This window comes from Schistocerca nitens, chromosome 1 (genome assembly GCF_023898315.1).
Source record: "Schistocerca nitens isolate TAMUIC-IGC-003100 chromosome 1, iqSchNite1.1, whole genome shotgun sequence".
In the NCBI taxonomy this organism is placed as follows: domain Eukaryota; kingdom Metazoa; phylum Arthropoda; class Insecta; order Orthoptera; family Acrididae; genus Schistocerca; species Schistocerca nitens.
Genome location: NC_064614.1, coordinates 382,986,226 through 383,010,620, shown reverse-complemented (window position 1 = coordinate 383,010,620; position 24,395 = coordinate 382,986,226). Strand labels below are relative to the sequence as shown.

Here is a 24,395-nt window from a genome sequence, read left to right as displayed (position 1 = left end):
TTGCTCCACATTTGAGAAAATCAATAAGAAGCACACCTTGCCTATCCCAAAACACTGTTGCCATAAACTTTCTTGCTGACAAGGTTTGCAAACATTTTCTTGGTTTTTGGGGAACCTTGTGCACCCCCATTCCATAGACTATAATTTTGTCTTGCAATTGATGTGTTTCACCCAAATCTCATCACTGGTTATGATTCGATTCAGTAATGAATCACCATCTTGGACTCTCACATGATTCCTGGCAAATAATAACAGTAAAATCAGGTAGGGAAAGAGCCCTTAACTGCAGGCCTACAAAATACTTTTATGAAAAGATAGAGTCAAAATTTTTGAAGAAAATTAGCAAACCAAAGTTGGGATGAAAGGAACAGACAAACCAATGTAAATACAAAATATGAAATTTTGTAAAAGACATCTCCAAAGATGGTACCTACTTCAGCAGCAATGTCCCACAAAAGGAAATGGATAACATAGATAGCAGAAAGTCATTCCAGACTTTAAGTACCTCAGTTTCATGAAAAAAAGTCTTACTGAGCTCAAGTTCCACAAGAGCACAGGGAAAAGTGTTGTACTTAGTACATTTGTCTGACTTTAGTCTCCAGCCAACCCTCTAACTGAACTGTAATATATTTTCTTAGTCCATTTTTAAATGCTGGCATTCATGTTTTATGTGTTGCAGTATTTTCAAATGTAAAAACATGTTTGAAAGAATAACATGCTCATGTACCAAGGAACAAATATTTGTCCGAAATTTAAAAGCATTGCAATCAAGAAGATCTTCTCAATACTGTGTTTAACAGTCTAATTGATACTTTATTACTGCACCCCATAACAGTAATCAGTAAGTGAAACCAAATTAAGTAGAAATATTATCAAAAATAATAACAAGTTAAATAAATTCTGAAATAGAAACTATTGGAAACTCATACAAATTTCACTTTTCAAGACAGGTAAAATTGTTAAGACATAGAAACTCAGTTCATTTGCAAGCATCACATTTTCCATGGTAAAAGACCTTCCGTTTCAAGATAAAAGGCATTCCACAAACAAAAAGTATGGCTTAATTGTCCATAATAGTTCTAAAATATATAGCGTTTTACTCATCATAAAATTCTGTACCTGAAGAATTAACAATAGATTCCAAATTGCTTTAATATATTGTACAGCACTTAAACATGTACAATGTGAAATATTTACAAATGTTCTGCAAACACAACTTCATGACTAACAACACAAAATTCTGTAGAAAATGTTGGAAACTGCTCATGGCAGTGTCTAGTGTGCATTAATTCATGGTGTGCATTACTTCATGTTATTCTGAAACCAGTCACCAGGTTGAGCTACTGATAAAAAAATACTGTATGTTCCTGAGTACACTATTCTCTAGGAACAACACTCTCCTTTAATGAATACTGCAAAGTATCATCTAATGACAAAATAATATATAATACAGAAAATGAAAGCAAAACAGTATGTGATGTTATGAAACAGGTAATAGGGATAGATAAATAGAAGTATGATGATACAGGCTAGAGATATTAGACAGTGATAATAAGTGATCCACACCAGCTGGCAAAAATTTGTGAATGAGCATATTTCAAATGTTGCAGAGAAATTACAACAAAACACTTCATAAGCAGATATTGCACACATTGACAATGGGGCACTTGATTTGAATCTTCCCTTTATTCTGTTCTTCCAAGTATTAACAATGGAATTTCATGTTATATTGGATGCATCAAGTTAAGGTTCAGGGGTAGAATGTGAGCATTAATATAAATAGTAACAGGAGTGAACAGAAACACCAGTGAGTCTGCAAGTACATGAGAACTAAAGAGAGATATGAATTTCCAGTACTTAGAAAATCAAATTAATTTTATTCCTCAACAGTACAAAATTTGCATAAAAGGCAAAATAAATCATTCATCAGATAAGAGGTAGGCACATCTCTGCTACATAGTTTATGTGAACCATATGTAATAAGGAAGAATACATGATAAAGGAAAAGAGATGAAATGAATTGGGTGTAAATATATTTTATATGTTTCTTCCTTATCAGTACAAAATTTGCATAGCAAACAAGAGAAATGATTCATCAGATAGGAGGTAGGCATATCTCTGATATACAGATTATGTGAACCATAAGTAATAAGGAAAAGTACTCACATGATAAGGGAAAAGAGAAGAAATGTGTTGGGTATAAGTATATTTTATTTAGTGGACTCATCTTCTTACTGAAGATTGTTTGTCCTTAGAGAGTATGTAATTCCAGTTTTTAATTACACCCATGTATGAGGAAATACCGTTATTTCAAAGGGATGATATGGAAATTATTAAAATTTTGTGAGCATTGAACAGAGTATCAGGATCAAATGGAAAATCCAAGAAACATGGAATCAGTGACATGCAATAACAGCTAACAAAATATGAGATATCTACCAAACATTTGTACAGATGCCTAGCAGAAAAATCTGAAGTGATAAAATATCTGCTCATTTCACTTTATGTTTGTCTAAATTACTGAAAATCTTTCAGGTAGTTAAAGCCTCCAGCAAAACTCTGGTACAAGGACTGAAAAATGAATATTTTTGCAAAGTTCGGAAATCATTTAGACTACTGTTTAACAAAGGTCTCTAATTTGCTACTCACATTTTTAAAGAATTTTTGAAGAAAGTGTGTGTCAGACAAGATTTGATTTCAAGATTTCACAATCAGAGAGAGTTTTGAGGAGCTGGGTAGATTATTTCAAACATGACACAATGCAAAAAACAATCAGTGAATGTACTGGACAAAAGGCAATAGATGTAGAGTGAAGTGGCAAATGAAAATTTTTACTAAGGCTGGAATTCAAGCACATGTCACCTGCTCACTAGGCACATGTGCTAACCACTATGTCACTCTGGCACAGTGGCTTTGCACAACTGCAGAGACTACCTAGCATTCATATCCCAATCCAAATTCACATTTGCACTTCCGTCCACTTGGTGCTCCCCCCCTCCAAAACGAAACTCTAACAACATTGCAAGAGCTGTCCAACTGTATTGGAACAGCACTTCACCATCAAACAAAACAGAGGATACTTCTTGAAATCCAGACATATGTGATTTAATGAAATAAAACTTTATGTTTCAAGAGACTTTCTCAATTCTCAAACATCTCTGATGTATAATTTGTGGGCTGAGGCATGAATGGGAATTTGGATTGAGGACAGAGGTGTACTAGGGTAGCCCATGCAGTTGTGTAAAGCCACTATGCTAGGGTGGCATAATGGTTAGTGCATATGCCTAGTGAGCAGGAGACCCAGGTTCAAATTCTGGACATGGTAAAATTTTCATTCATTGCTTCAGTCCACATATATAAATCATAGATGTTTGAGACTTGAAAAGCTCTCTGTGTGACACCTCTAATTAGTGGTAAAAGTAATTACAGTGATATGTGCTTAACAAAGAATATTTATCACAAGGAGTGTACTGTTAAGACTGCAGATTAATGAATCCTGAAGTGAGGTAATTACAACATAATTATAGCCGTGAGGTAAGGAGTTGCCATAGATGTTTATCAGAAGAATCCTAACAAGGTGTAGTATGCCCACAAAGGGGGACATTTCCAAAAGTTTTGTCCAACAAATCCATTACTCTGGGTTGATTACCAAACAGGATTAATGAAAAAGATGGCTAAGATTGAAAGAAGAGCTGTCTGTTCCGTTACATCTTTATTTTGTTGTGCAGGAGTATCACAGAAATGTTCAATATATACCAATGGGGCATGCTACAAGAACATCATGTGCACTTTTGGGAACATTACTTTCAAAATCTGTAGTGCAAATGTTCTAAGTCAAATCAAGAACCATTTTACTATATCCATCTTGAATGTTATATAATGATCACAGGACAAAAATGAGAGGAATTTATGAATATATTTAGCAATAATGACAGTTAGTTTACTTGCACACCACCTGAAAATAAATTGGTAAGGGATAAACAATTGTTTTACATGATGAATGCCCACAAACTGTACAGTTGCTTGCAGAACATGTACACAGATACTATGTAGATGTTGTGTTACCAAAATATGAATAAGTGAAGACCAACAGTATATATTAAATGTAAAAAATGTTAATATTTATATACTAATATGTACACATATTTTAGAAATAACATAATCTAAAAATATGCCTAAGTAAAAAGTGCTCCTTCACAAATTTTTACAAAGACTATTTTTTAAATTCTTACCCAGGTCAACATCATTTCCTGCCATTACTTCAGAAAAACTGTGTTTTCCTCTGTAGCTAAAAACATAAAAGTATACTGGAGCAGTGTTGACAGCAGCTTGCATCCGTGCTGCACGCTCAACATCTACCACAAACATCCGGTCACTAAACAGCTGCAATGGTACAGAGTCAAGAATAAGTCAAGCAAATAAAATATGCAAGCCATAGTAGATATGTTTATTACAATCTGAATACACCAATGTTGTTCTTATAATTCAGTATGACTGACAAATATTGATAATAACATATCAGCACACAGCTTGTAGAGATTATCTTAATCATAACCTCTGGTTCATTTCCAAAACAAAACCTTCATTCTGCAATATGCATAGTTTGTACATCCAGTGTCATCTGGTCTATCAACTGAATCATGGCTGTCAAGGGAGTTCCACATTGGCCACCACAGTCCCTAAGTTTTTGTGTGTAATTGGTGAATTGTGCCTGTCACAGAGTTTTGCATCTGGCTGCCAAGGGTGCTGTTTTTTTTTCATGTCTGCTTGTGCCTCCTCCATGCTTGATGTTTATTCCTCTGTTTTTATGTCCCATGTTTTCTATGTTCTGTACTATCACTCTGAGTTAGTTCAATTAGTCTCCTGCTCTCAGTGAATAAAAAGTCTTCTGTTAACGGTAATCCTCTGGTGTTGGATCAGTCAGTATTATTAAGTTGATCAGTTTCAATTACACTGATCCTAACATGATCCTGACATGATCCTTAAGTTGAAGGAATTGAACCATAGCAGTTTTCTCCATTGAGCTCAGGAGATGTCTGAAGAACACATCATATCGATACTAGCAGTCAATCAGCAGCTGTTTTGGCCCAACAACCCCATCTTATGGCTTGCATAGGTGGAAGTAAGTGTCTGTTGTGCTGGAATTATGACCAATACCATAAAGTTCACACTTGTTGTAAGCCAGTTGGTCCACTGTTTTGCAGTTCAGGTGCACACCATCATTGCATTCCCTAGCAGAGGACGCCTATGAGAAACTCAAGTTGGAACTAATATGGAGCTTTGCTGCTTTGCAGGAAGATTGTATTTGTCAATTTCTTACCCAATAAGTCTGGTGATCATAAACTATCACAATATCTGAGGTATCTGTGCAGTAAAGTGTACACCATCACAGTGCCATACACTGTGGAGAATTAGATTACTGCTACAAATTAGGGCAATAGTAACATTACAAACCAACAAACCATTGCATTCCATGGCAGAGTTGGCAGACCACGTACAGGAAACCATCAGACCTGCCCATATTAGTGTGGTTGTGGCACAAAGCAGCAGTGCAACAGCCTCAGCTATGATAGCAGGTGCTGCTTATGACTCACTCACAGCAAAGTAGACATGTTACATGTGCAGGTCAGTGCATTATTGTCATAGGTGGCACTGGAAACAACATAGGGCATTAGTGTAGACGTTCAGGATCCAGTCTTCAAGCAATACTATGTCTTCTTAAGGTGAGCAGCCTCTGTGTGATAACACGCAGGTTTGGTGAGAGCATGTGAAGATGTATGTTACCGGGCTTCCACCAAAATGCTGGTGGTGGTTGATCACAGGTGCAACTGCCAGTCACCATCCAGACACCTGTCCATGAGTGACAAGAGGTCGTGGTGTGAAATTCCTTGTGGACATTGGTTTGGATCTCAGTATCCTGCCACAACATTTGTTGCATTGGTGTAGGCCACCAACTGCCTTCTGTCTAATGGTTGCCAATAATTTGACTATGGTGACCTATGAAACCCAGTGAATGGAGCTGAATATATGCCTATGTAATCCATTCTCATGAAATATCACTGTTGCAGGTGCCATAGAAGTGATCATCAGTGGAGATATTCTGAAACATTAACAGCCTCTTGCTGGACATGGCAAATGCCTGATTGTCTTGCCAGACATCACAAATACCTGATTGGTGAACAGTATTACTGGTTTAATGGTCACCAATTTTCGTCACTCTGTAACCATCCGCAGTGTAAAGCTTACACAGGCACCTAAGGTTGGATACACTTCACTGTTAAAGCAGTTTCCAAATTTGACTAGGCCACTCAGCGAACCTAAACAAATTTCACCCAATACAGTGCATCACATAAAGCCAACATATGGACCACCAGTGACATGTCAAACTAGATGTTTAGCACTGGACTGTCTTGCAATTACCAAAGCTGAATTCAACACCATGCTGCAAGATGGCATTATTAGACCATTGAACAGTCTGTGGTAGCCTGCTTTACAACTGGTGCTGAAGGAAGGTAGGGCCTAGTGCCTGTGCAGAGCCTACTGTGCACTGAATGTGAGAACAGTGCCAGACCGATACCTTGTGCCATTACTAGAAGACTAGACACATGATGTGACGATATTCAGCATCTTAGACCATGATAAACCCTATTCTAAGATACCTGTGGCAAAGAGGACATTCTAAAGACTGCAATTACAACACCGTTTGGTATATTTGAGAGTGTGTATATGACTTTCAGACTACAAAATGCAGTGCAAACTTGGCAAAGACTCATTGACTCTGTTCTTCAAGGCCTCCTGTTCTATTTTTCCTACCTGAATGACATGCTCATGTTCTTGGAGACTGAGGAACAACACTGGAAACATCTACAGGAAGTGTTCTGACGTGTGGAACATTACAGAGTCATGTTGACAGTCATCAAGTGCATTTTTAGACAATCTGAAGTGACCTTCTTGGTACATAGAATTTCTCCTGCAGGCTCCCTACCTCTGACAGAGAAGGTTGACATGGTTTTACAGTAACCCAGGCCAGCTAAAATCAAGGAATTGCACTGATTCCTTGGTATGCTGAATTTTTATTGACACCACCTGCTTCATGCACTAGAATTGCAGAAACCACTGACTGCAGTGGTTACTGGTCCTAAGATGAAAGGCAACTCCCTAGAACCTTTCCATTCGATAACATGAAACAGAGAAAGACTAATTCAGTCTTCTAGCTCATCTCAAGCTCAACATACCTCTTGCATTGTATTTGGATTCAAGCCAGACAGTTATTGGTGCAGCACTATAGCAATGGTCAGATGGTTCATGGTAACCATTGGCATACTTTCACGAAAATTGTCACCATCTCAGAGAAAGTGGACTACTTATGACTGCAAGCTCCTGGCAGTATATATAAAGCAGTGAAATTCTTCTTTCATGTGTCAGCAGCAGGACAAATCCTACAGACTTTTCTGTACTTAACTGAACACAACAAGAACACAAGGGTGCCCAGATGTTCGTCGATGATGACGCATCAGGATTACAATTGCAGCTCGTTGACATTATGGGAGAAGATGTAAAGGTCTACTGTGATATCTCTTGCAGACAACCTTGTCCATTTCTTTCACCAGCATTCAGAAGACAAGTTTATGGCTGCAGTCATAAATTGTGCCACCCAGGAGTACATCCAACATTTCCACTTCTATTCCAATATTTTGTGTGGGTTGGGAAAGGACTGTCAAGAATGGACAGGGACATGTTTGCAATATGAAAGGTGTAAAGTGTCTCACCATGTACATGCCCCAATTGATGACTTTCCAGATGCAACTGTACATTTTGTGTGTGTACATGTGCATGTTTTGGGTCTGTTTCCTCCATCGAACAGTCAGCACTACCTTTTCATGATGACTGAATATGCCCACAGGCAGTGTCAATTGATAATATTACTGCCAAAATGTTAGCCTCTACCTTTGCGTCAATGTAGTTGGCAACATTCGGGTGTCTGCACTACATCACCACCTACTGTGGATGGCAGTTTGAGTCAGACCTGTTCATGCAGCTTGCCAAGTTTTGCGGATATGACCATCAGGTATGATTCTGCTGGCAATGACATCGTTGAATGCTGACGTCTTTCCTTGAAGAAGCTGCTTATGTGCCATGAAAACAAATGGACATCAGCTCTTCCTATGGTTCTACTTGGCCTACAAACAACTTATAAATCCAACATTGATTCTTTGGCCACAGAGTTGGTCTGTGGAGAGACAGTGCATCTTCCTGGCAAACTTGTTGATGCTGACACACTGAAAACTTTCTTGCAGGACCAGCCAGGTTGTTTACATTGCCTGTGGAACCATGTCACCCTGGTCTGTCCTCCGAAGGTATCTGGTCATGACACACACTTTTGTTATTGGCATCAAGGACCTGGATCACTGCTCACATGTCATGCTCTGCACCAAAGGTGTACATGCACTGGCCCATACTGCGTGTTACAGAGAGAAGTATGCAGACAATGGACATATTGGTGAACACCAAGTCAACAGTCACTTCCCTGAACATTTTCAAGAGGCAACACAGTCCGCTGCCAAACAGAGACCTCAGAACCTGCCTGAACAAGATGTGGGTGTCAGGGGGTGCTGGTGTTTTTTTTGCATGCACTTGTGCTTTCTCAGTGCACAGTGTTTATTTCTGTGTTTATTTATGATCAATATTTTTTTAATGCTTTGTACTGTCACTCTGGGTTGGTTCAATTAGTCTCCTGCACTCATTGAATAAAGTGTTTCCTGTCAGGCATAATTCTTTGGTGTTGGATCAGTGAATATTTCAGTTGGAATTACACTGATCTCGAGAGTATATTTTGACTGTATGATGGGCCATAGGCCATAGGATATGCTGCTTTAGGAAGTGAGTTGCTTGTTGTAAAGTACAAGGAATTAGGAAAAATCCAGATTATGATGCATACAACACCAGACATTAAATTCCTCAACCGATATATTTATGTATTAACAGTTCATGATTCATTTGGCCACATATATCATTTAAAACTGACACTGACTGGCATAATCATTTCTTTTGTATTGTTCTGTGCATTGCATGGATATTTTTTGTTCCAGAAAAGCTTCATAATCTCATTAATGTTTAATTTTGAATAGAGAAGGATAATGAGGATACAATCTTGAAGACAACTGTTTGTTTAAGCCAAATAATTTCCTATTATTCAATGTATTTGTGAACATACTGAATGACACACAAACTTAAAAAATTGTAAATCTTTTACTTGAGTTGATTCAATTGAAATTTAATCAGTAGCTGATCGTTTTTCTCTCTGGCTGTAAAACATAGTTTTGTAAAAAAAAAAAAAAAAAAAAAAAAAAAATATATTTAAAGAAAAATTGTGAAATCACTATGTAAACAAATGAGTCTAAGTCTGGAGTTTCAGAAGTTTTAGTAATAAATTTGAAATTAATAGAAAAAATAAATGCCATCATTTTGCTGCACTAAAGTTGTAAATTCCACAAATTATTATAATTTTGTGAATATCAATGTTTGAGTTAGAAAAGGAATGTAATCAAAAAACTACAATTTTCCAGGAACCCTGTATGCCAAACAATAAACTATCAAAGACACACTGCATGCTACCTAGTGTGTCAGCTCTTGCTCATCACACCTATCAGTTCTATATTCTATGATGTCTTTTTAGAAATAATTATTGGAAGAAAAGTAAATGTTGACAGAACCAATGAAAAATGGTGTTTTTGTTATCACAGTCAAAGACATAAGACCATGAAGCCAAACACTTTTAGCAAACAAGATGTCAAGAAAAAATCTCATTAAGAAAAAAGCTATGTAAGTATAAAATAAACGTTATTTGTAATTTCTATTTCCCACAGAGAAACACTAAGTGCTCAAATGTTTCTTATTTCTGCTAAAGATGCTCTTAACTCTTGAGTGGGCGCACGGTAAATTTTGTGCGCACTTAAAAAATAGCTGTCTTTCATGTTACTAAGGTAAACATGAATGAGTAAAATCACAGTTTAATCTTAGTTTAATTAAACAACAGTAAAATTAACTTAGTTTATATGAGGTAAATCAATATTTAATTAAAAAATAAGAAAATACACTTTCATTACATCACTTGATGCCTTGCACAAATCTTACCCCACAGTAATGACACATTTGAAGTCTTAAACAGCCAACCACTTACTATATTGTCCATTATCTCGTATACATCTGCCTCATTGTGGTATTGTGCTGCTAGTCCAGAATCTGGGTCATTTTCTTGCACGGATTGTACATTTTTTCTCACTAGCATGCATTTTATTTTATATTACTGCTGCTCACTTGGACATAGACAGTATAACTTAGCACTGGATTAGCTGAAGCAATAATGAAGGAATATGTGTGGGCTTGTGGTTATAAAGCAACAATGGAAAACCTATAAGACAATGTTATTTGTGGTTGGCGCACATTATACAAAGGCGCTCCCAGTCAAAGATTAAAACTGCTTTCATTCATAAAGTTTAACTGCATGAGTACTTTTGGAAGTTATGCAGAAGTAAACATTATAATGTATGTATCTAATATGGGAATTAATGTTATGCTGTGAAAGGCAAAGATCCAAAATTGACTTTTGGGACAGCATATAGTTATTCTCTGTCAGAAAGAATCCATAACATCAAAAATGAAGACAGTCCAACAAACTTCAGAACCCTTTTTGTAAAATTAGTAGCATTCTTTTCACCACTTACTAGCTCATCTACTCACTGATGGTATTTGTGACTAAGCATGAGAAACAAATTTAACATGAACTTCTAATTAAAAAAAAAAAACAAAAAGACATTAAAATGATTTCCCTGTAGAGCTACATTCTATATGCTGTCAAAAGATCACTAACAATCTGTCTGCCTCTTGGCATAGGTTATGGAATTGGAAATCCATGCACACTGAAAACAAAATTAAAAATATATTTTACTAGACACTTATACAAATTATCTCACTATCCGCTTACTTCCTCAAATTAACAATTGAGTCAATATGGCCTCAACCAGAAAGTTGATTTTGATATCACAGTGGACTCTTAAATTTTATTGTGTTGGAAGTGGTATGGCTTTCAGTGTACACAGAAATTTACCAAAGAGGGGCAAGACTATAAAACTGTCATCTTCACACAACTGACTTGTTGAGTTTGAAGAAGTGTCATGCTACAATAACTAAGTCTGACAAAAGTTACATAAAACTTACTGTATTTCAAAAGACTGGTAGAGATCCCCTCAATATATTTTTCAAGGTGAATTACTTTGATAGTTAAAAGCACAACATATTTCATTATTAATGCAAAATAAATCTTTTATATTACCCAATGTGATTACAAAAGCCACTTTCTTGAGTTCATTGTCTGAAATTACACTCTCATACTATAAAATCCAATGTGTCAAGTGCAACAGTAAACCATGTTAGAAAATATTCACAAAAATGTTTTTCACAAATGATATCTTTAGACTGTGCTGAATATTAAAAGTACAAAGAAAAGAAAGGTATGTCTGAAAAAATTCTATTGTATATTAACAAAACTTACCAGCAAAGCATTCCATCTGTTCAAAGTTGATGAAACAGTACATATACATACACATATCAGTTACCATTGCACCTAACGATAGTAGCCACATTTATGTGAGCTGTGTGAATGTTTGTATATGTTTCTCCATCTGCTTCATCTGATGAAGGACTTTGTTTGACAGCTAAAATAATTCAGCAGTGCACTTTTAAATGGGCCTGTCTGCTGTTCAGGCCTCCTCTATGCAATTAAAATGTGTTTATGTACATCCAGGATCTCCTTCCAAACCCTTGGATCACTTTCAGCCAAATTTGGCATTTCATGATTATCAGTACTGTGGGATTTAAAGCTGCCTAGCCCAATATGAGAGGAGATATGGAAAGAAATGTGTTTTACAGTCTCTGCCATTTAGGCTGTTCTCCTTGACAGATGTGTTATACAGGAAGAGTATAGTCCTGCCTTATTGACCTGCTTTGCAGGGTAGCGTCCATGTCAGGGGCAATTCATGGTTTCCCAGCCTGACAAGCCTGGTGTGGGAGTAATAGCAGCCACTTTATTCACATCTGTCTCAGTGGCTATACATGTGGCTGGACATAGCTGAGGGAAAGTTAAGATGGATAAGGAGAGGAGGCAGTAGGGAATGAGTAGGGAGAGAGTGTCAGGAGGAGATGGATAGGGGAGAGGGAGAGAAGAGGGAGTGGACTGGGAGGGAGGCAGGTGGAGATGGTCAGAGAGGGGGCAAACAAGTGGACAGGAAGACAGGCAGAGAAACGATGGACAGGTATACATGGGGAAGGATGAGATAGACAGAAAAAGGTGGGAAGAGAAACAGGAAAGACAGAGAGCGAGAAGCATGTGATGGGCAGAGAGAGGTGGCATGAGGAGATGGAGAGAGAGGGGGGGGAGGGATGATAATTTTGACAGAGCAGGCAAGAGGACATGGATAGAGAGAGTGTGGAGGAGGAGAGGAGCAGAGAGAGTGTGGGAAGGATTAGATGGACAGACTGAGGTGGCAGAGGAGTTGAACAGAGAGAGGGGCAAGGAGGGATGGACAGAGAGAGGGGGAAGAGTTGATGTACAGAGATAGAGAGGAGGAGGAAATGGATACAGAGAGGAGGGAGGTGGGAGGGATCCAGGAGATGGGTGGAAGTTGTAGAGGGCTAGTGGGTATACACACAAAATTCAAGCTTTCGCAACCAACGGTTGCTTCGTCAGGAAAGAGGGAAGCAGCACTGGAACACATACAAGGGCAAAACTGAGGATTAAAATAATGGAAAGTCTGGAATGGAATAACAACAATGGGGGAAGGAAGGACCATTTCAAGGAGGCATTGAATCACAGACAAGCACAATGAAGAAGAATGTTAAAAGATATTTAAGCTTGCAAACAAAGCCTTTCCTCCAAAGTAGAAAACACACAAATATTCATACAAGCACTATGGCCTGACTACAACATGAGCAGCTATCTAGCTGAGGTGTGTTGTTGGGGTAGAGAAGAGGCATGAGGAGAAGAGGGGAAGGGATAGGAAGTTATGAATAGGGGAAGATATTAGTGTTGCTTTGGGAGTGTTCAAGGAGGTGACAGGGACAAGGTAGGTCTGCTAGGTGCAACATTGGGAGGGTATGGTGGGCAGAGGCCAGAGGAATGTGGAAGGGAGAGATGAGAGTGTAAAAGCAGAGAAGGTTAAGGGCTATATAAGTGTGTTGGTAGGATAGAAGGCGTGTGTAGTCCTAGAGTGGGAGCAGAAGAGGAGAAAGGCAAGTAGAGGGCAGTGACTAGCCAAGGTTAAGGGTAGGGGAGGTATGGAAATCAAGGACATATTGTAGGGAGCATTCCCACCTGTGCATTTCGAAAAAGCATGTGTTGAAAGGGAGAATCCAGATTGTGTGGAATATAAAGCAGTCTTTAAAGTGAAGCACATCATGTAGAGTGATATTTTCAGCAATTGAGTGGTCTAGCTGCCTCTTTTGTGTGGTGAGTAGCAATTTGGCTTTTCCATATTGTTTTGTTCTTGCTAAGAGTTATCAAATTTACTTCTCCAATGTTTTGGCATATATTTAGAATTTCGTTTTTGCAATGTATAGCTGTAGTCACCACAAACAAATACTGCTCATCACATCTTTCATGCAATTCCCAGTGCTGATGGAAAGCATTGGTTTGTTCCCTTTTACAACAAAGTGATTTTTAATAACCAGTACTCCAGTTGTAACGGCACCACCCTGGCCTGCGCAGTCTGCTACTGCCACGCAACAGTGGTGTTCATCACTGCCACCAGAGTACTGGTTATTTCTCATGTTTTTCCATCCCTGTTAATAAATATCAATAAACCCAATATCCACTAGACTAATTTGGGACCACTCTGTCAAATGGGCATGTAAAGATCCTGCTTTAAAAATAATTACATTTGTAATGGGTAACAAACTGATGCTTTCTGTAAACACTGGCCATTGCATGAAAAATGTGATGAGCAGTATTTGTTTGGGCTGACACCAGCTACGCATAACAAAAACTAAATCACAAAAATCTGCTGAAACACCAGAGAAGATGCACCTGCTGACTCTCATATATTATCACTATTCAACTTTGATATCTGCAATATGTATGGAAAAAAGGTAAACTATGGCTGTAACAAAGTTGTACACTGCAGGGAAGGGATGTCCTTGTGGAAATTAAGGGTGGATGTTGGCCGGGTGTACTATAGTTATGATTATGTTATAATGGTGAGGGAGTATCTTTTTTCTGCATATGGAGAAGGGCAGATTTGAGGAAGTTATGGAGAAAAGATGTTTCATACAAGTTCACAGTGCAGAAACCACTACCATGTACACACATATGTACATCAATCCTGGTTCCATAGATCGTGAGTATGACATTTCGTAATGACATGGAATGCATCACTTTAAAATAAGATTTCTTTACACAAAATAATTAATTTTTTTAACAATTCTGAAGGTGGCAGGGGTAAAATACAGGGAGCAAAAGGCTATTTACAATTTGTACAGAAAGCAGATGGCAGTTATAAGAGTCTAGGGACATGAAAGGGAAGCAGTGGTTGGGAAGGGAGTGAGACAGGGTTGTAGCCTCTCCCCGATGCTATTCAATCTGTATATTGAGCAAGCAGTAAAGGAAACAAAAGAAAAGTTTGGAGTAGGCATTAAAATCCCTGGAGAAGAAATAAAAACTTTGAGGTTCGCCGATGACATTGTAATTCTGTCAGACAGCAAAGGACCTGGAAGAGCAGTTGAATGGAATTGATAGTGTCTTGAAAGGAGGTTATAAGATGAACATCAACAATATCAAAACGAGGATAATGGAATGTAGTCGAATTAAGTCGGGTGATGCTGAGGGAAATAGATTAGGAAATGAGACACTTAAGTAGTAAAGGAATTTTGCTATTTGGGGAGCAAAATAAATGATGATGGTCGAAGTAGAGAGGATATAAAATGTAGGCTGGCAATGGCAAGGAAAGCGTTTCTGAAGAAGAGAAATTTGTTAAAATCGAGTATAGATTTAAGTGTCAGGAAGTCATTTCTGAAAGTATTTGTATGGAGTATAGCCATGTATGGAAGTGAAACGTGGACGATAAATAGTTTGGACAAGAAGAGACTAGAAACTTTTGAAATGTGGTGCTACAGAAGAATGCTGAAGATTAGATGGGTAGATCACATAACTAATGAGGAGGTATTGAATAGGATTGGGGAGAAGAGAAGTTTGTGGCACAACTTGACTAGAAGAAGGGATCGGTTAGTAGGACATGTGTTGAGGCATCAAGGGTTCACAAATTTAGTACTGGAGAGCAACGTGGAGGGTAAAACTCTTAGAGGGAGACCAAGAGATGAATACACTAAGCAGATTCAGAAGGATGTAGGCTGCAGTAAGTACTGGGAGATGAAGAAGCTTGCATAGGATAGAGTAGCATGGAGAGCTGCATCAAACCAGTCTCAGGACTGAAGACCACAACAACAACAACAACAACAATTACTACTTCATATCTAAAAATTCATCTGTTGAGTAGAAGGAGTTGTCACTCAGAAATTCTTTTAATTTGCTTTTAAATGTTAGTTGGCTAGCTTCAGATTTTTAATGCTATTTAGCAAATGACCAAAGATTTTTGTGGCAGTATAATTCTGTGCAAAAGTGGATTTAATCCAGAATAGTGAAGGTCATCCTTTCTTCTAGTGTTGTGGCTATGCATTTTGCTGCTATTTTTTAATTGGTATGGGATTATGTAAGTCAGTATAAGTATTGCAAAGGTAGTGTGAATATCCTGCATTCCTTAAATAAATGTCTGCAAGGTGATCGTGGGTGGGCTCCAGCTATTATTCTGACTACACGCTTTTGTGCAATGAATACTTTTTCACTTAATGATGAATTGTCCCAAAATATGATGCCATATGAAAGCAGTAAATGAAAACAGGCATATTAGATTAATTTACTAATATGTTTATCACCAAAATTTGCAATAACCCTAATAGTGTAAGTAGCTGAAACTAACCATTTCAGCAGATCATAGATGTGTTTCTCCCAGTTCAATTTCTCATCAGTGCACACACCCAGATATTTTGAATATTCTGCCTTAGCAACAGACTTCTGTTTGTAGTCTATATTTGTCAATGGTGTTACATTATATATGTACAGAATTGTATAAACTCTGTTTTCTTAAAATTTATTAAGAGTCCATTTACAGAGAACCACTTAATAATTTTTTGAAAGACATTATTTACAATTTCCTCAGATGATTGTTGCTTGTTGGGTGTGATTACTGGTCTTGTATCATCAACAAAGAGAGCTAGCTCTGCATCTTCATGAATATAGAGTGGCAAGTCATTAATATAAACTAAGAACAATAAGGGACTGAAGACTGAACCCTGTAGGACACCATTCTTGATACCTACCCAGTTCGAGGACTTTCCTGATTTTTGGAGACTATCTGTACTGTTAATTTCAACCTTCTACATTCTTCCAGTTAAATATGAATTAAACTATTTGTGCACTGTCCCACTCATATCACAATACTTAAGCATACCTAAAAGAATTTCATGATGCACACAATCAAAAGCCTTTGAGAGACCACAAAATGTCCCAATAGATAATGTTTGGTTATTCAATGCATTTAATATTTGATCAGCGAAAGAATATGTATGATACTCTGTTGAAAAGCCTTTCTGAAAAGCAAATTGAGATTTTGTTAGTGCAGCATTTTTACAAATATGTGATGCTACCTTTGGATACAATACTTCAAGAATTTTGGATAAAGCTGTCAGAAGTGAGATTGGGTGGTAGTTGTTAGCATCAGACCTATACCCTTTTTTATGCAATGGTTTAACAATAGTGCATTTCAGTCTATCTAAAAAAAAATGCCCTGTTTCAGTGAGATACTACACATGTGGCTGAGAATCCTACTTATTTGTTGGGTGCCAGCCTTTAGTACTCTGTTGGAAATGCCATCAATTCCATGTGAGCTTCTACTTTTGAGTGAATTTATTATTTTCCTAATTTCAGTAGAAGAGGTGGGTTGAATTTTAATTTTATCAAATTGCATAGGTATTATCTCTTCCATATACTGCCTTATAATTTCCAATGAATAGCTGGATCCTTTTTTTCTCTACAACAATTAAAAATGATTATTAAAAATGTTTTCTACTTCTGACTTCTTGTTAACAAACTTTTCATTGGCAGTGTGGTTTTAGCTGCCTGAGATTCAGTCATGTGTGGGAGTTGCGTTTGCGTGTGTGCGCGCGCGCGTGTGTGTGTGTGTGTGTGTGTGTGTGTGTGTGTGTGTGTGTGTGTGTTTAAGTGTATGTGTGTCTGTCATCTATTGTTGCCAGAGGCCTTGATGTCAGAAAGCTTTAATTGTGAGAGTCTCTTTGTTGTGCATATCTGCGACTCATCATCTCTGCTGACTTATGGTGAGCAGCAGCTTTCCTTTTCATGATACTGAAACTTTTCACTGAGTTTGATAGAAATTCAGTCTTCCTGTGCTCTTGATTCCCCTGATTCCCTTTTAACAATACTCCAAATTGTTTTAATTTCATTATCAGAAGTGCTAATCTCAGACATAATGCACATTCTTCTGAAATTTTTAAAAACTTTTCTTAATACAGTGCATTTGCTTTTATAATAATTCACATTTTTGCAATCATTACTCTGCCTAACTATAAGATACAGTTCCCTTTTCCATTAACAAGATATTTTTATCCCTTTAGTAAGCCATGGCATTTTACATGGTTTCTTACAATTACATTTCACTGTTTTCTTAGGGAAACAGTTTTCAAATATACTCACAAAGGTATCATGAAATAGGTTAAATTTTAAATTAGCATCAGGTTCCCTGTACACCTCATCCCAGTCTAACTGTTGCAAGCTTTCCCTAAAATTTTCAGTTGTTCAATGATTAATAGAACACATAGTTTTGGAGGACTGTTTTGCAATACTGAACAGAGCTATGTCATATACTGTAACTAGCTGTGCATCATGATCAGAGAGAACATTCTTAACAGGAAAAGTTTTTATTTGATTAAATTTATCTTGGGTCTATGAAAAGCTTTCTATCAGACTCTTTCAGAAATGTACATATAAATCCGCAGAAGCAATAATTTGCTTCCCTCTGTCTGACAGATGGCACAGCAAAGATTCCAAGTTTTTAAAAAAGAGTTGAAAATTTCCCAATGGCGACCTATACACAGCTACAATTATAAAAGTGCCATTATTCAGTTCAAGCTCACATGCACATGCTTCTGTATGTTGCTCAACACAAAATTTTTTAGTTTCCATATTTTTCACACTATGACAGATTTTAACACATATGCCAACTCCTTTTCTCTCCGTAGAGCCTCTCCTTACATGTGCTGAAAGCTTATATCCACCTACATTTACCATTTCCATACCTGTGATTATATGATGTTCAGACAGGCATAGTACATCTGTTCCACACTCAGTTTTTAAAACTTCTAAACAAACAAAAAGCTCTTAATCCCCTGATATTCTGATCCAATATAATAACATTATTTCCCACTGTACTGTTATGAGAATCTTGTGATATTTTAACATCTCTAGCAATGCCTCTCTGAGCTTCTCATTAATCTTAATTTCAATTAATGTTGGATGACTGGGCACTGATCTTAGCCTAAACTCCTAATTTCCATGAGTTTCAGTGTCTCCCCCCCCCCCCCCCCCCCACCTCCCTAAAGATTTTGCTATCAACCCAGTCAGTTTACCCTTTCCTTTCCTATTGATATTCTGACCATGTCTTGTGAAGTCCCACACACCAATACCATACAGGAATCAAACATATGCCTGACAAAGTAGCCGCCTGAAGCAGCTGATCTAGCTCCATATTGACCCTCCTGACAGAGCTGTTCAATTGGGGCCAATCATACCACATGAAGGCAGAAACCAAGCCAACATTTGTGTGGTTCATTGAAGATGCTATTTTTACCAGGTCACACTCAATGTTGTAGCCCTCATCCCTATCAATACTGTTTCCCACTCCACCCCCTACTGCTACATGTAAAACCCTTGCACAATGATCCTACATTCTTTATCGCTTGGCTAAGACATGCACTGGGCTCAAAAATACTTAACACCTGGTACCTGTCACTTAATTTTTCCTGCAAGGTCTGGCCCACACTTCTTCCATATACCTAACAGCAGAACTTTCCTCCTACTTCCTACTTTTTTGAAACAGTTGGCTTCCTCGTGAAAGTCTGTCGAGTGCTGACTTCGCTTAAATCTACTTGAGCCTCTTCCTTAGTTGATTTAGGTAGCAAGGCAAATTTACTGTCTTTGTTAATGATGAAACTGACAGATACTGTTCTTTTTCCATGGCCTCTGTTCCTTGCTGCCATTTCCCACTTGTCTTCACACTTCTCCCCCCTTAACCTCATCAGTTCCTCCCTAGCACTATCCATTCCAGCCTTAAGGTCTCTAATCTTCCCTTCCTGTTCCGCTATGTTAAGGAAGTAGTTTAATTTCCCATGAATGACTGTATGGTCATGGCTAAAGCCACAGTATTTCCAAACAATTGATTTGTAGGAAGGTGTCAGAATTCTGCAGTGAATAAAAAGTGTGCACCCAACAAGAATACAGAAGGAAACCGGTGGGTGTCTTGCCCCCCTCCTTTCCCTCTTTGCTGATACCTATTGGTACACAACAGCATTCCTCTGACCTACATTGTGATGTACTTATCCAATTATAGAAGACATGTAACTTAACATAGATCCAAACAACACCACAACTTTGAACTTTTGCCTGTACAAAGCATTGTCAGAAGTGAAAAAGCAATTAAAAAAGTGGGGCAACTGGGCACTAAACCCCTAACCATTGGTTGTTAGTTTTATAATTTAACATTAATTCCCTCAGCAAATAGAGGATGATATATTCAATGTAAATAGGCTTCCATTCTTACTGCATCCCGAACAATCTAACACTATGACATTATATGTGTACTTCGGTAAATATTAAGCAGGCAGATGCAGACAATATGCAGCTGTTAGTGAACAGGAATCACTCTGTACCTTGAGCAATTTTCTTGTGTATTACAAAAAACTGAAGCCAAACAGCTGTGAATGAGGAAAGTTTTTAGGAAGTTTATTTATTATTAACTAATGGAAAGCATTTCTTTATCCAGAAAAAAATTGCAGTAATTGTGAAACTAAAAAGACGACAAGTCAGCTGGGTTCCCACAACATCATCATGTATCCAGATAATATGCTTGAAAACTACTGAAAATCACTTACTAGAAACAACTCAATCAAAATAATTTTTATGTTGAGATTTTAAAACCACCAAACTTAGATTTGTATTACAAAATGTGAATATATGTATTGTGAAAGGTGCCTTAATTTTCATGTGTTGGAGACTTCTCATCTATTACACACATAATGATTCAGTAAAAATTACGAGAATACAAAAAAAGTTATTACTTAAAGGAATGGAAGTGTTTATTTTTACTGTTAAAGAAACATAAACACCACTCATAGATTAAACCTTAGCAATGCTCCCACTGACCAAATGATGCCTACAAGGCAATAAATGCAGCAGTCTACGATTGAGGGACAGACAAAAGAGGAAGAAAATTTGCTAGCTTTCAGAATAAAGCCTTTGTCGAATAAGAGTACAAATACACACACACCAGTGCCCATGCATTGTGCCAGCTGGACACACAATCAGCTGACACAATGCAGAGGCACAGTGGTGTGTGCGTGTGTGTGTGTGTGTGTGTGTGTGTGTGTGTGTGTGTGTGTGTGCGCTATAGCTCAACAAAGGATTTATTCATAAAGCTAATGAGCTTTTTTTCTTTTTAGAAAGGTATTTCATTTTATGTGCATTTTGCAGCTGTGAACATGACTGTATTCAATGCAGAACAAGTTTGAATAAGAACACCTTCAGTCCCAGTTTCTTTTTGTATTTTTTTAAAATTACACAATGTATTTCAGACATTGTGGACCCATCTTCAGTTGAAAATCATCTAACAAATATTATGTATGCATCATGTAATTTAATAAAACATAAAAAAAATGTGACAGAAGGCGCTTTTATTCAAACTTCCTGTTAAGTGAGTACACTGAATAAGTAGAGTAAACTACGGCACAAGCAGAAAAAGGAGCTTTTAATGAAGCTTTTGTTCAGGTACAGACTTAAATAGGTCATTAGATATTGAATTTGAGCAAGTTTCTGAATAAACTAAATCCTGCAGGGCAGTACTGTACAGCCTAAATCACTCATACAACACCTAGTATCATTATAAAAATTAAGTAACTAAAACTAAGTAAACTGCTTGCCTGACCACCTCTGAACAGGTATATCAGTAAGTAGCTGTATGCCATTGGGTACACTGACAAGTAACTAACCCTCAATGCTCATTGGGAACTTTACCGTGGGAGTCAAATCACAGCATGGTGATAACAATTATCAGTGTCCTCAATCAGAACTATCTAACAGAAAATCAAGATTAAAATATTCACAAATGATGACTCTTAAGTGAATTCTACACAGTTGTATTAATACACCAACTGCCTGATGAACTCAACAGCTCTCACTGAACATCATTTACCTGAGAATTAAGTTACAAGCAACTCCAAACAGAAGAGACATGTTTAACAGGAGCCTGTAAACAATTACATGCACAAAGAGCAAAATACAGAACATTAGTAAATCTTTCAAAATCTTAATGAGATGTTTCTGTAGGTTTATTAAATAAATTGTCTATGTGACCTGTACTATCTCATCAGCAGTATTTGTTGATAAGGGCTGTTCACCAACATAGAACTGTAGCACTTCTCTTCCAATTTTTTGGTGTAACATCTGTGGTGCTGTATAATTGTAGTCCAGAAGAAAAGGTGAAAGTTCCACAAAACGCTTGTTGAGCTCTTCCATAAGATCTTCATTAGTTACAAAATCTGTAAATAGAAAATATATCTTTTAATTCATGTGAATTTATTGAAACAGTTCGGTAACTTTATAGTTGTCTTATTAAAATACAGATTATAAAAAATGTATAATTATTATGATAGACAAACTATATTTTTGAATTTCTACACAGCAGTCTCTGCCAAAAGTGACTGAATGACATTAAGTGTGTGACAAATTTCCTCCTACATATCCCCCATTGTAAAGCATTAATTAAACAAAAATTTTTAAAGCAATACATTTTAATGCCTAGACAGCAATTTTCCTATTCCAGTTCAGCTGAATAAGAAAATTGTTGTTTAGCATTAAAATGTTTTTGCTTTAAAAAATTTGTTTAATAAACTACATTAAGATCATCATCTCCTTCCTGATAATGTAAGGCTTCACTAACGTAAATCATTTATTTTTTAACTTATATACAGAGGTGGAGATCTTTATCGTTATATCAGTCTATGGATCTCTAATTTCAAGCATATTGGTTATCATGGTCATTATATAAAGCTTCTTGAGTCATATGTTTATGAACAGAAAAATTTATATCCTGGTGCTGAATAATTTCTATCAACATATCAGTTAGATGCAAGGTTGTAAACACATTCTAAACCTAACATAAATAAAGTGAAATAGTTCATCTCAGAAAGCATGGTGATATACAGAAAATATTCTACAAATGGTTAATCAGTTATTATGAGTGAAATTAAAACTTTCCTGGCATGCAGATAGTTCCATGAAATTTTCTGCCAGATGTCCGTAACTTACAGACACAATATTTTGTGCAGAGTCTTCTTCAGGTGTATACTGGCCAAACTACACTGAGCTATCCATTTAAAGCCTCACTGGCACATGCACACCTTCCTCAGCTGTCACTGCACATGCACTGCTACATCTTGTGTGTGTCAGCTACTTGTCAGCACAATGCTATGAGGGCACGCACAGTTTAAAAAAGGAGAATTCAGCATACTTTTGCCACTGTACACCTAAAGATGGCCAGAAGAATGTGCACTAAAATATCATGGCAGTGAATTATTGACATCTGACATTTCACCCAAAATTTCATGGAATATTTGGAACTCTGACATCTGATAAACATGGTATGTTGTTAACACATGGATTACTGTAGACTGGTTAAAATTTCTCATTATTTATAAGAAGTGTGATGGAAAAGACCTAATTAACTGTCATGCATTTTCCTCAATGTCATATTTTCCCAAAATGTTTGAGAAAGTTATATACTTCAGAGTTGGTTTATCTATATAGAAACAAGTTGTAGTTCAACATTGTTACCAAAAATCTTGAAAAGTTCTTGACTAATTTACTTCAAATTTTTACTAAAGGAAAGGTTTAATTGGCAAACATCTCAGAAAGTTATTGTCCAATTTAGTTCAAGTCTATACACGATAATGTAATAAATGTTCAGGCATACATAGGCTATATACTTTTAAATATATATGTTGTTACCAAAATCATTGAAAAATTTGTGACAATTTACTTCAAACTTTTATATCATATAAATGTTTGAGTGATTATTGTTGTAGGCTTCTTTTAAATTTTTTTATTGTTGTAGGTTTTTTAAACAGGTGGCTCTTCCTTTGATAGCACATGGTTCTTCAATTACAGGGCTGGTATAGGTGGTGGTAGGAGGGTACATAGGGCAAGTCCCTGTCCCTGCTGTAAGACATGCCTATGCATCCTCCTGTCACCACCTGTTCCGGGCCTGTAAATAACAAAACATATCCTATCAAATGGAGAGCCACCTGTGAAACAGTGCATATCTTATATTGACTGTTATGTAAACACTGTTCAGCCTTTTACATGAGCATGTACCAAGTTATCAGTTAGGATGAATGGGCATAGGCAGAAGGGGTATATGGGCAACACACACTATCCTGTTGCAGAGCTTGCTCTACAACATAACAGTCGTGACCTCAGTGCCTGTTTCACCATGTGTGCAATTGGGGTTCTTTTCCTGGACACCAGTTTCTCAGAACTCTGCATGTGGGGACTGGTGCTACAAAATGTCCCTGGCCTTAATTTGCATTAATTTCTTCAGTCTCAGCGTTTCTTCACAGAAACTATTCCTTTCTTCACTCCCTTTGATCTATCATGTGTCTATTTTTCACCCTCCCCCCCCCCTCCCCCAATCTCCATCACATACAATGCAGCTTTTTGCTCTTATTCACTCATGCATGTTGTTTGGGCAGTAAGCTGTTTTTTGTATATTACCCTATCTTCCACCTTTAAGCACTCAGGTTTTCAAATGTCCAGTGCAGTCTCCAACAAGTAGTATTTCTTTCCCATTTCATCTGGTAAGTCTCCCATGACCCGAGTGAGGTTCTGGGTGTCTTTTCTGAACTCCACCCCTTTTCCTAAACCTAATCATTCCCTTTCCTTCACCCCTATTTCTTCCACTTCAACATTTCTGCCAGAAGAAGAAGCCACTGGTTCCAAAAGCTTA

General features: G+C 37.3%; 1 protein-coding gene across 1 annotated transcript in view; it reads right to left on the bottom strand.

Moving 5' to 3' along the window:
• Positions 1–24,395, bottom strand: part of LOC126248655 (venom carboxylesterase-6-like) — a 218,623-nt gene that overhangs the window by 31,262 nt on the left and 162,966 nt on the right. The window contains exons 10-11 of the mRNA XM_049949889.1: positions 21,746–21,930; positions 4,233–4,383 (exon numbers count right to left, since the gene is read on the bottom strand). Of these exons, the coding sequence (XP_049805846.1) occupies positions 4,233–4,383; positions 21,746–21,930 (336 nt within the window). The remainder of the gene's footprint in view (positions 1–4,232; positions 4,384–21,745; positions 21,931–24,395) is intronic.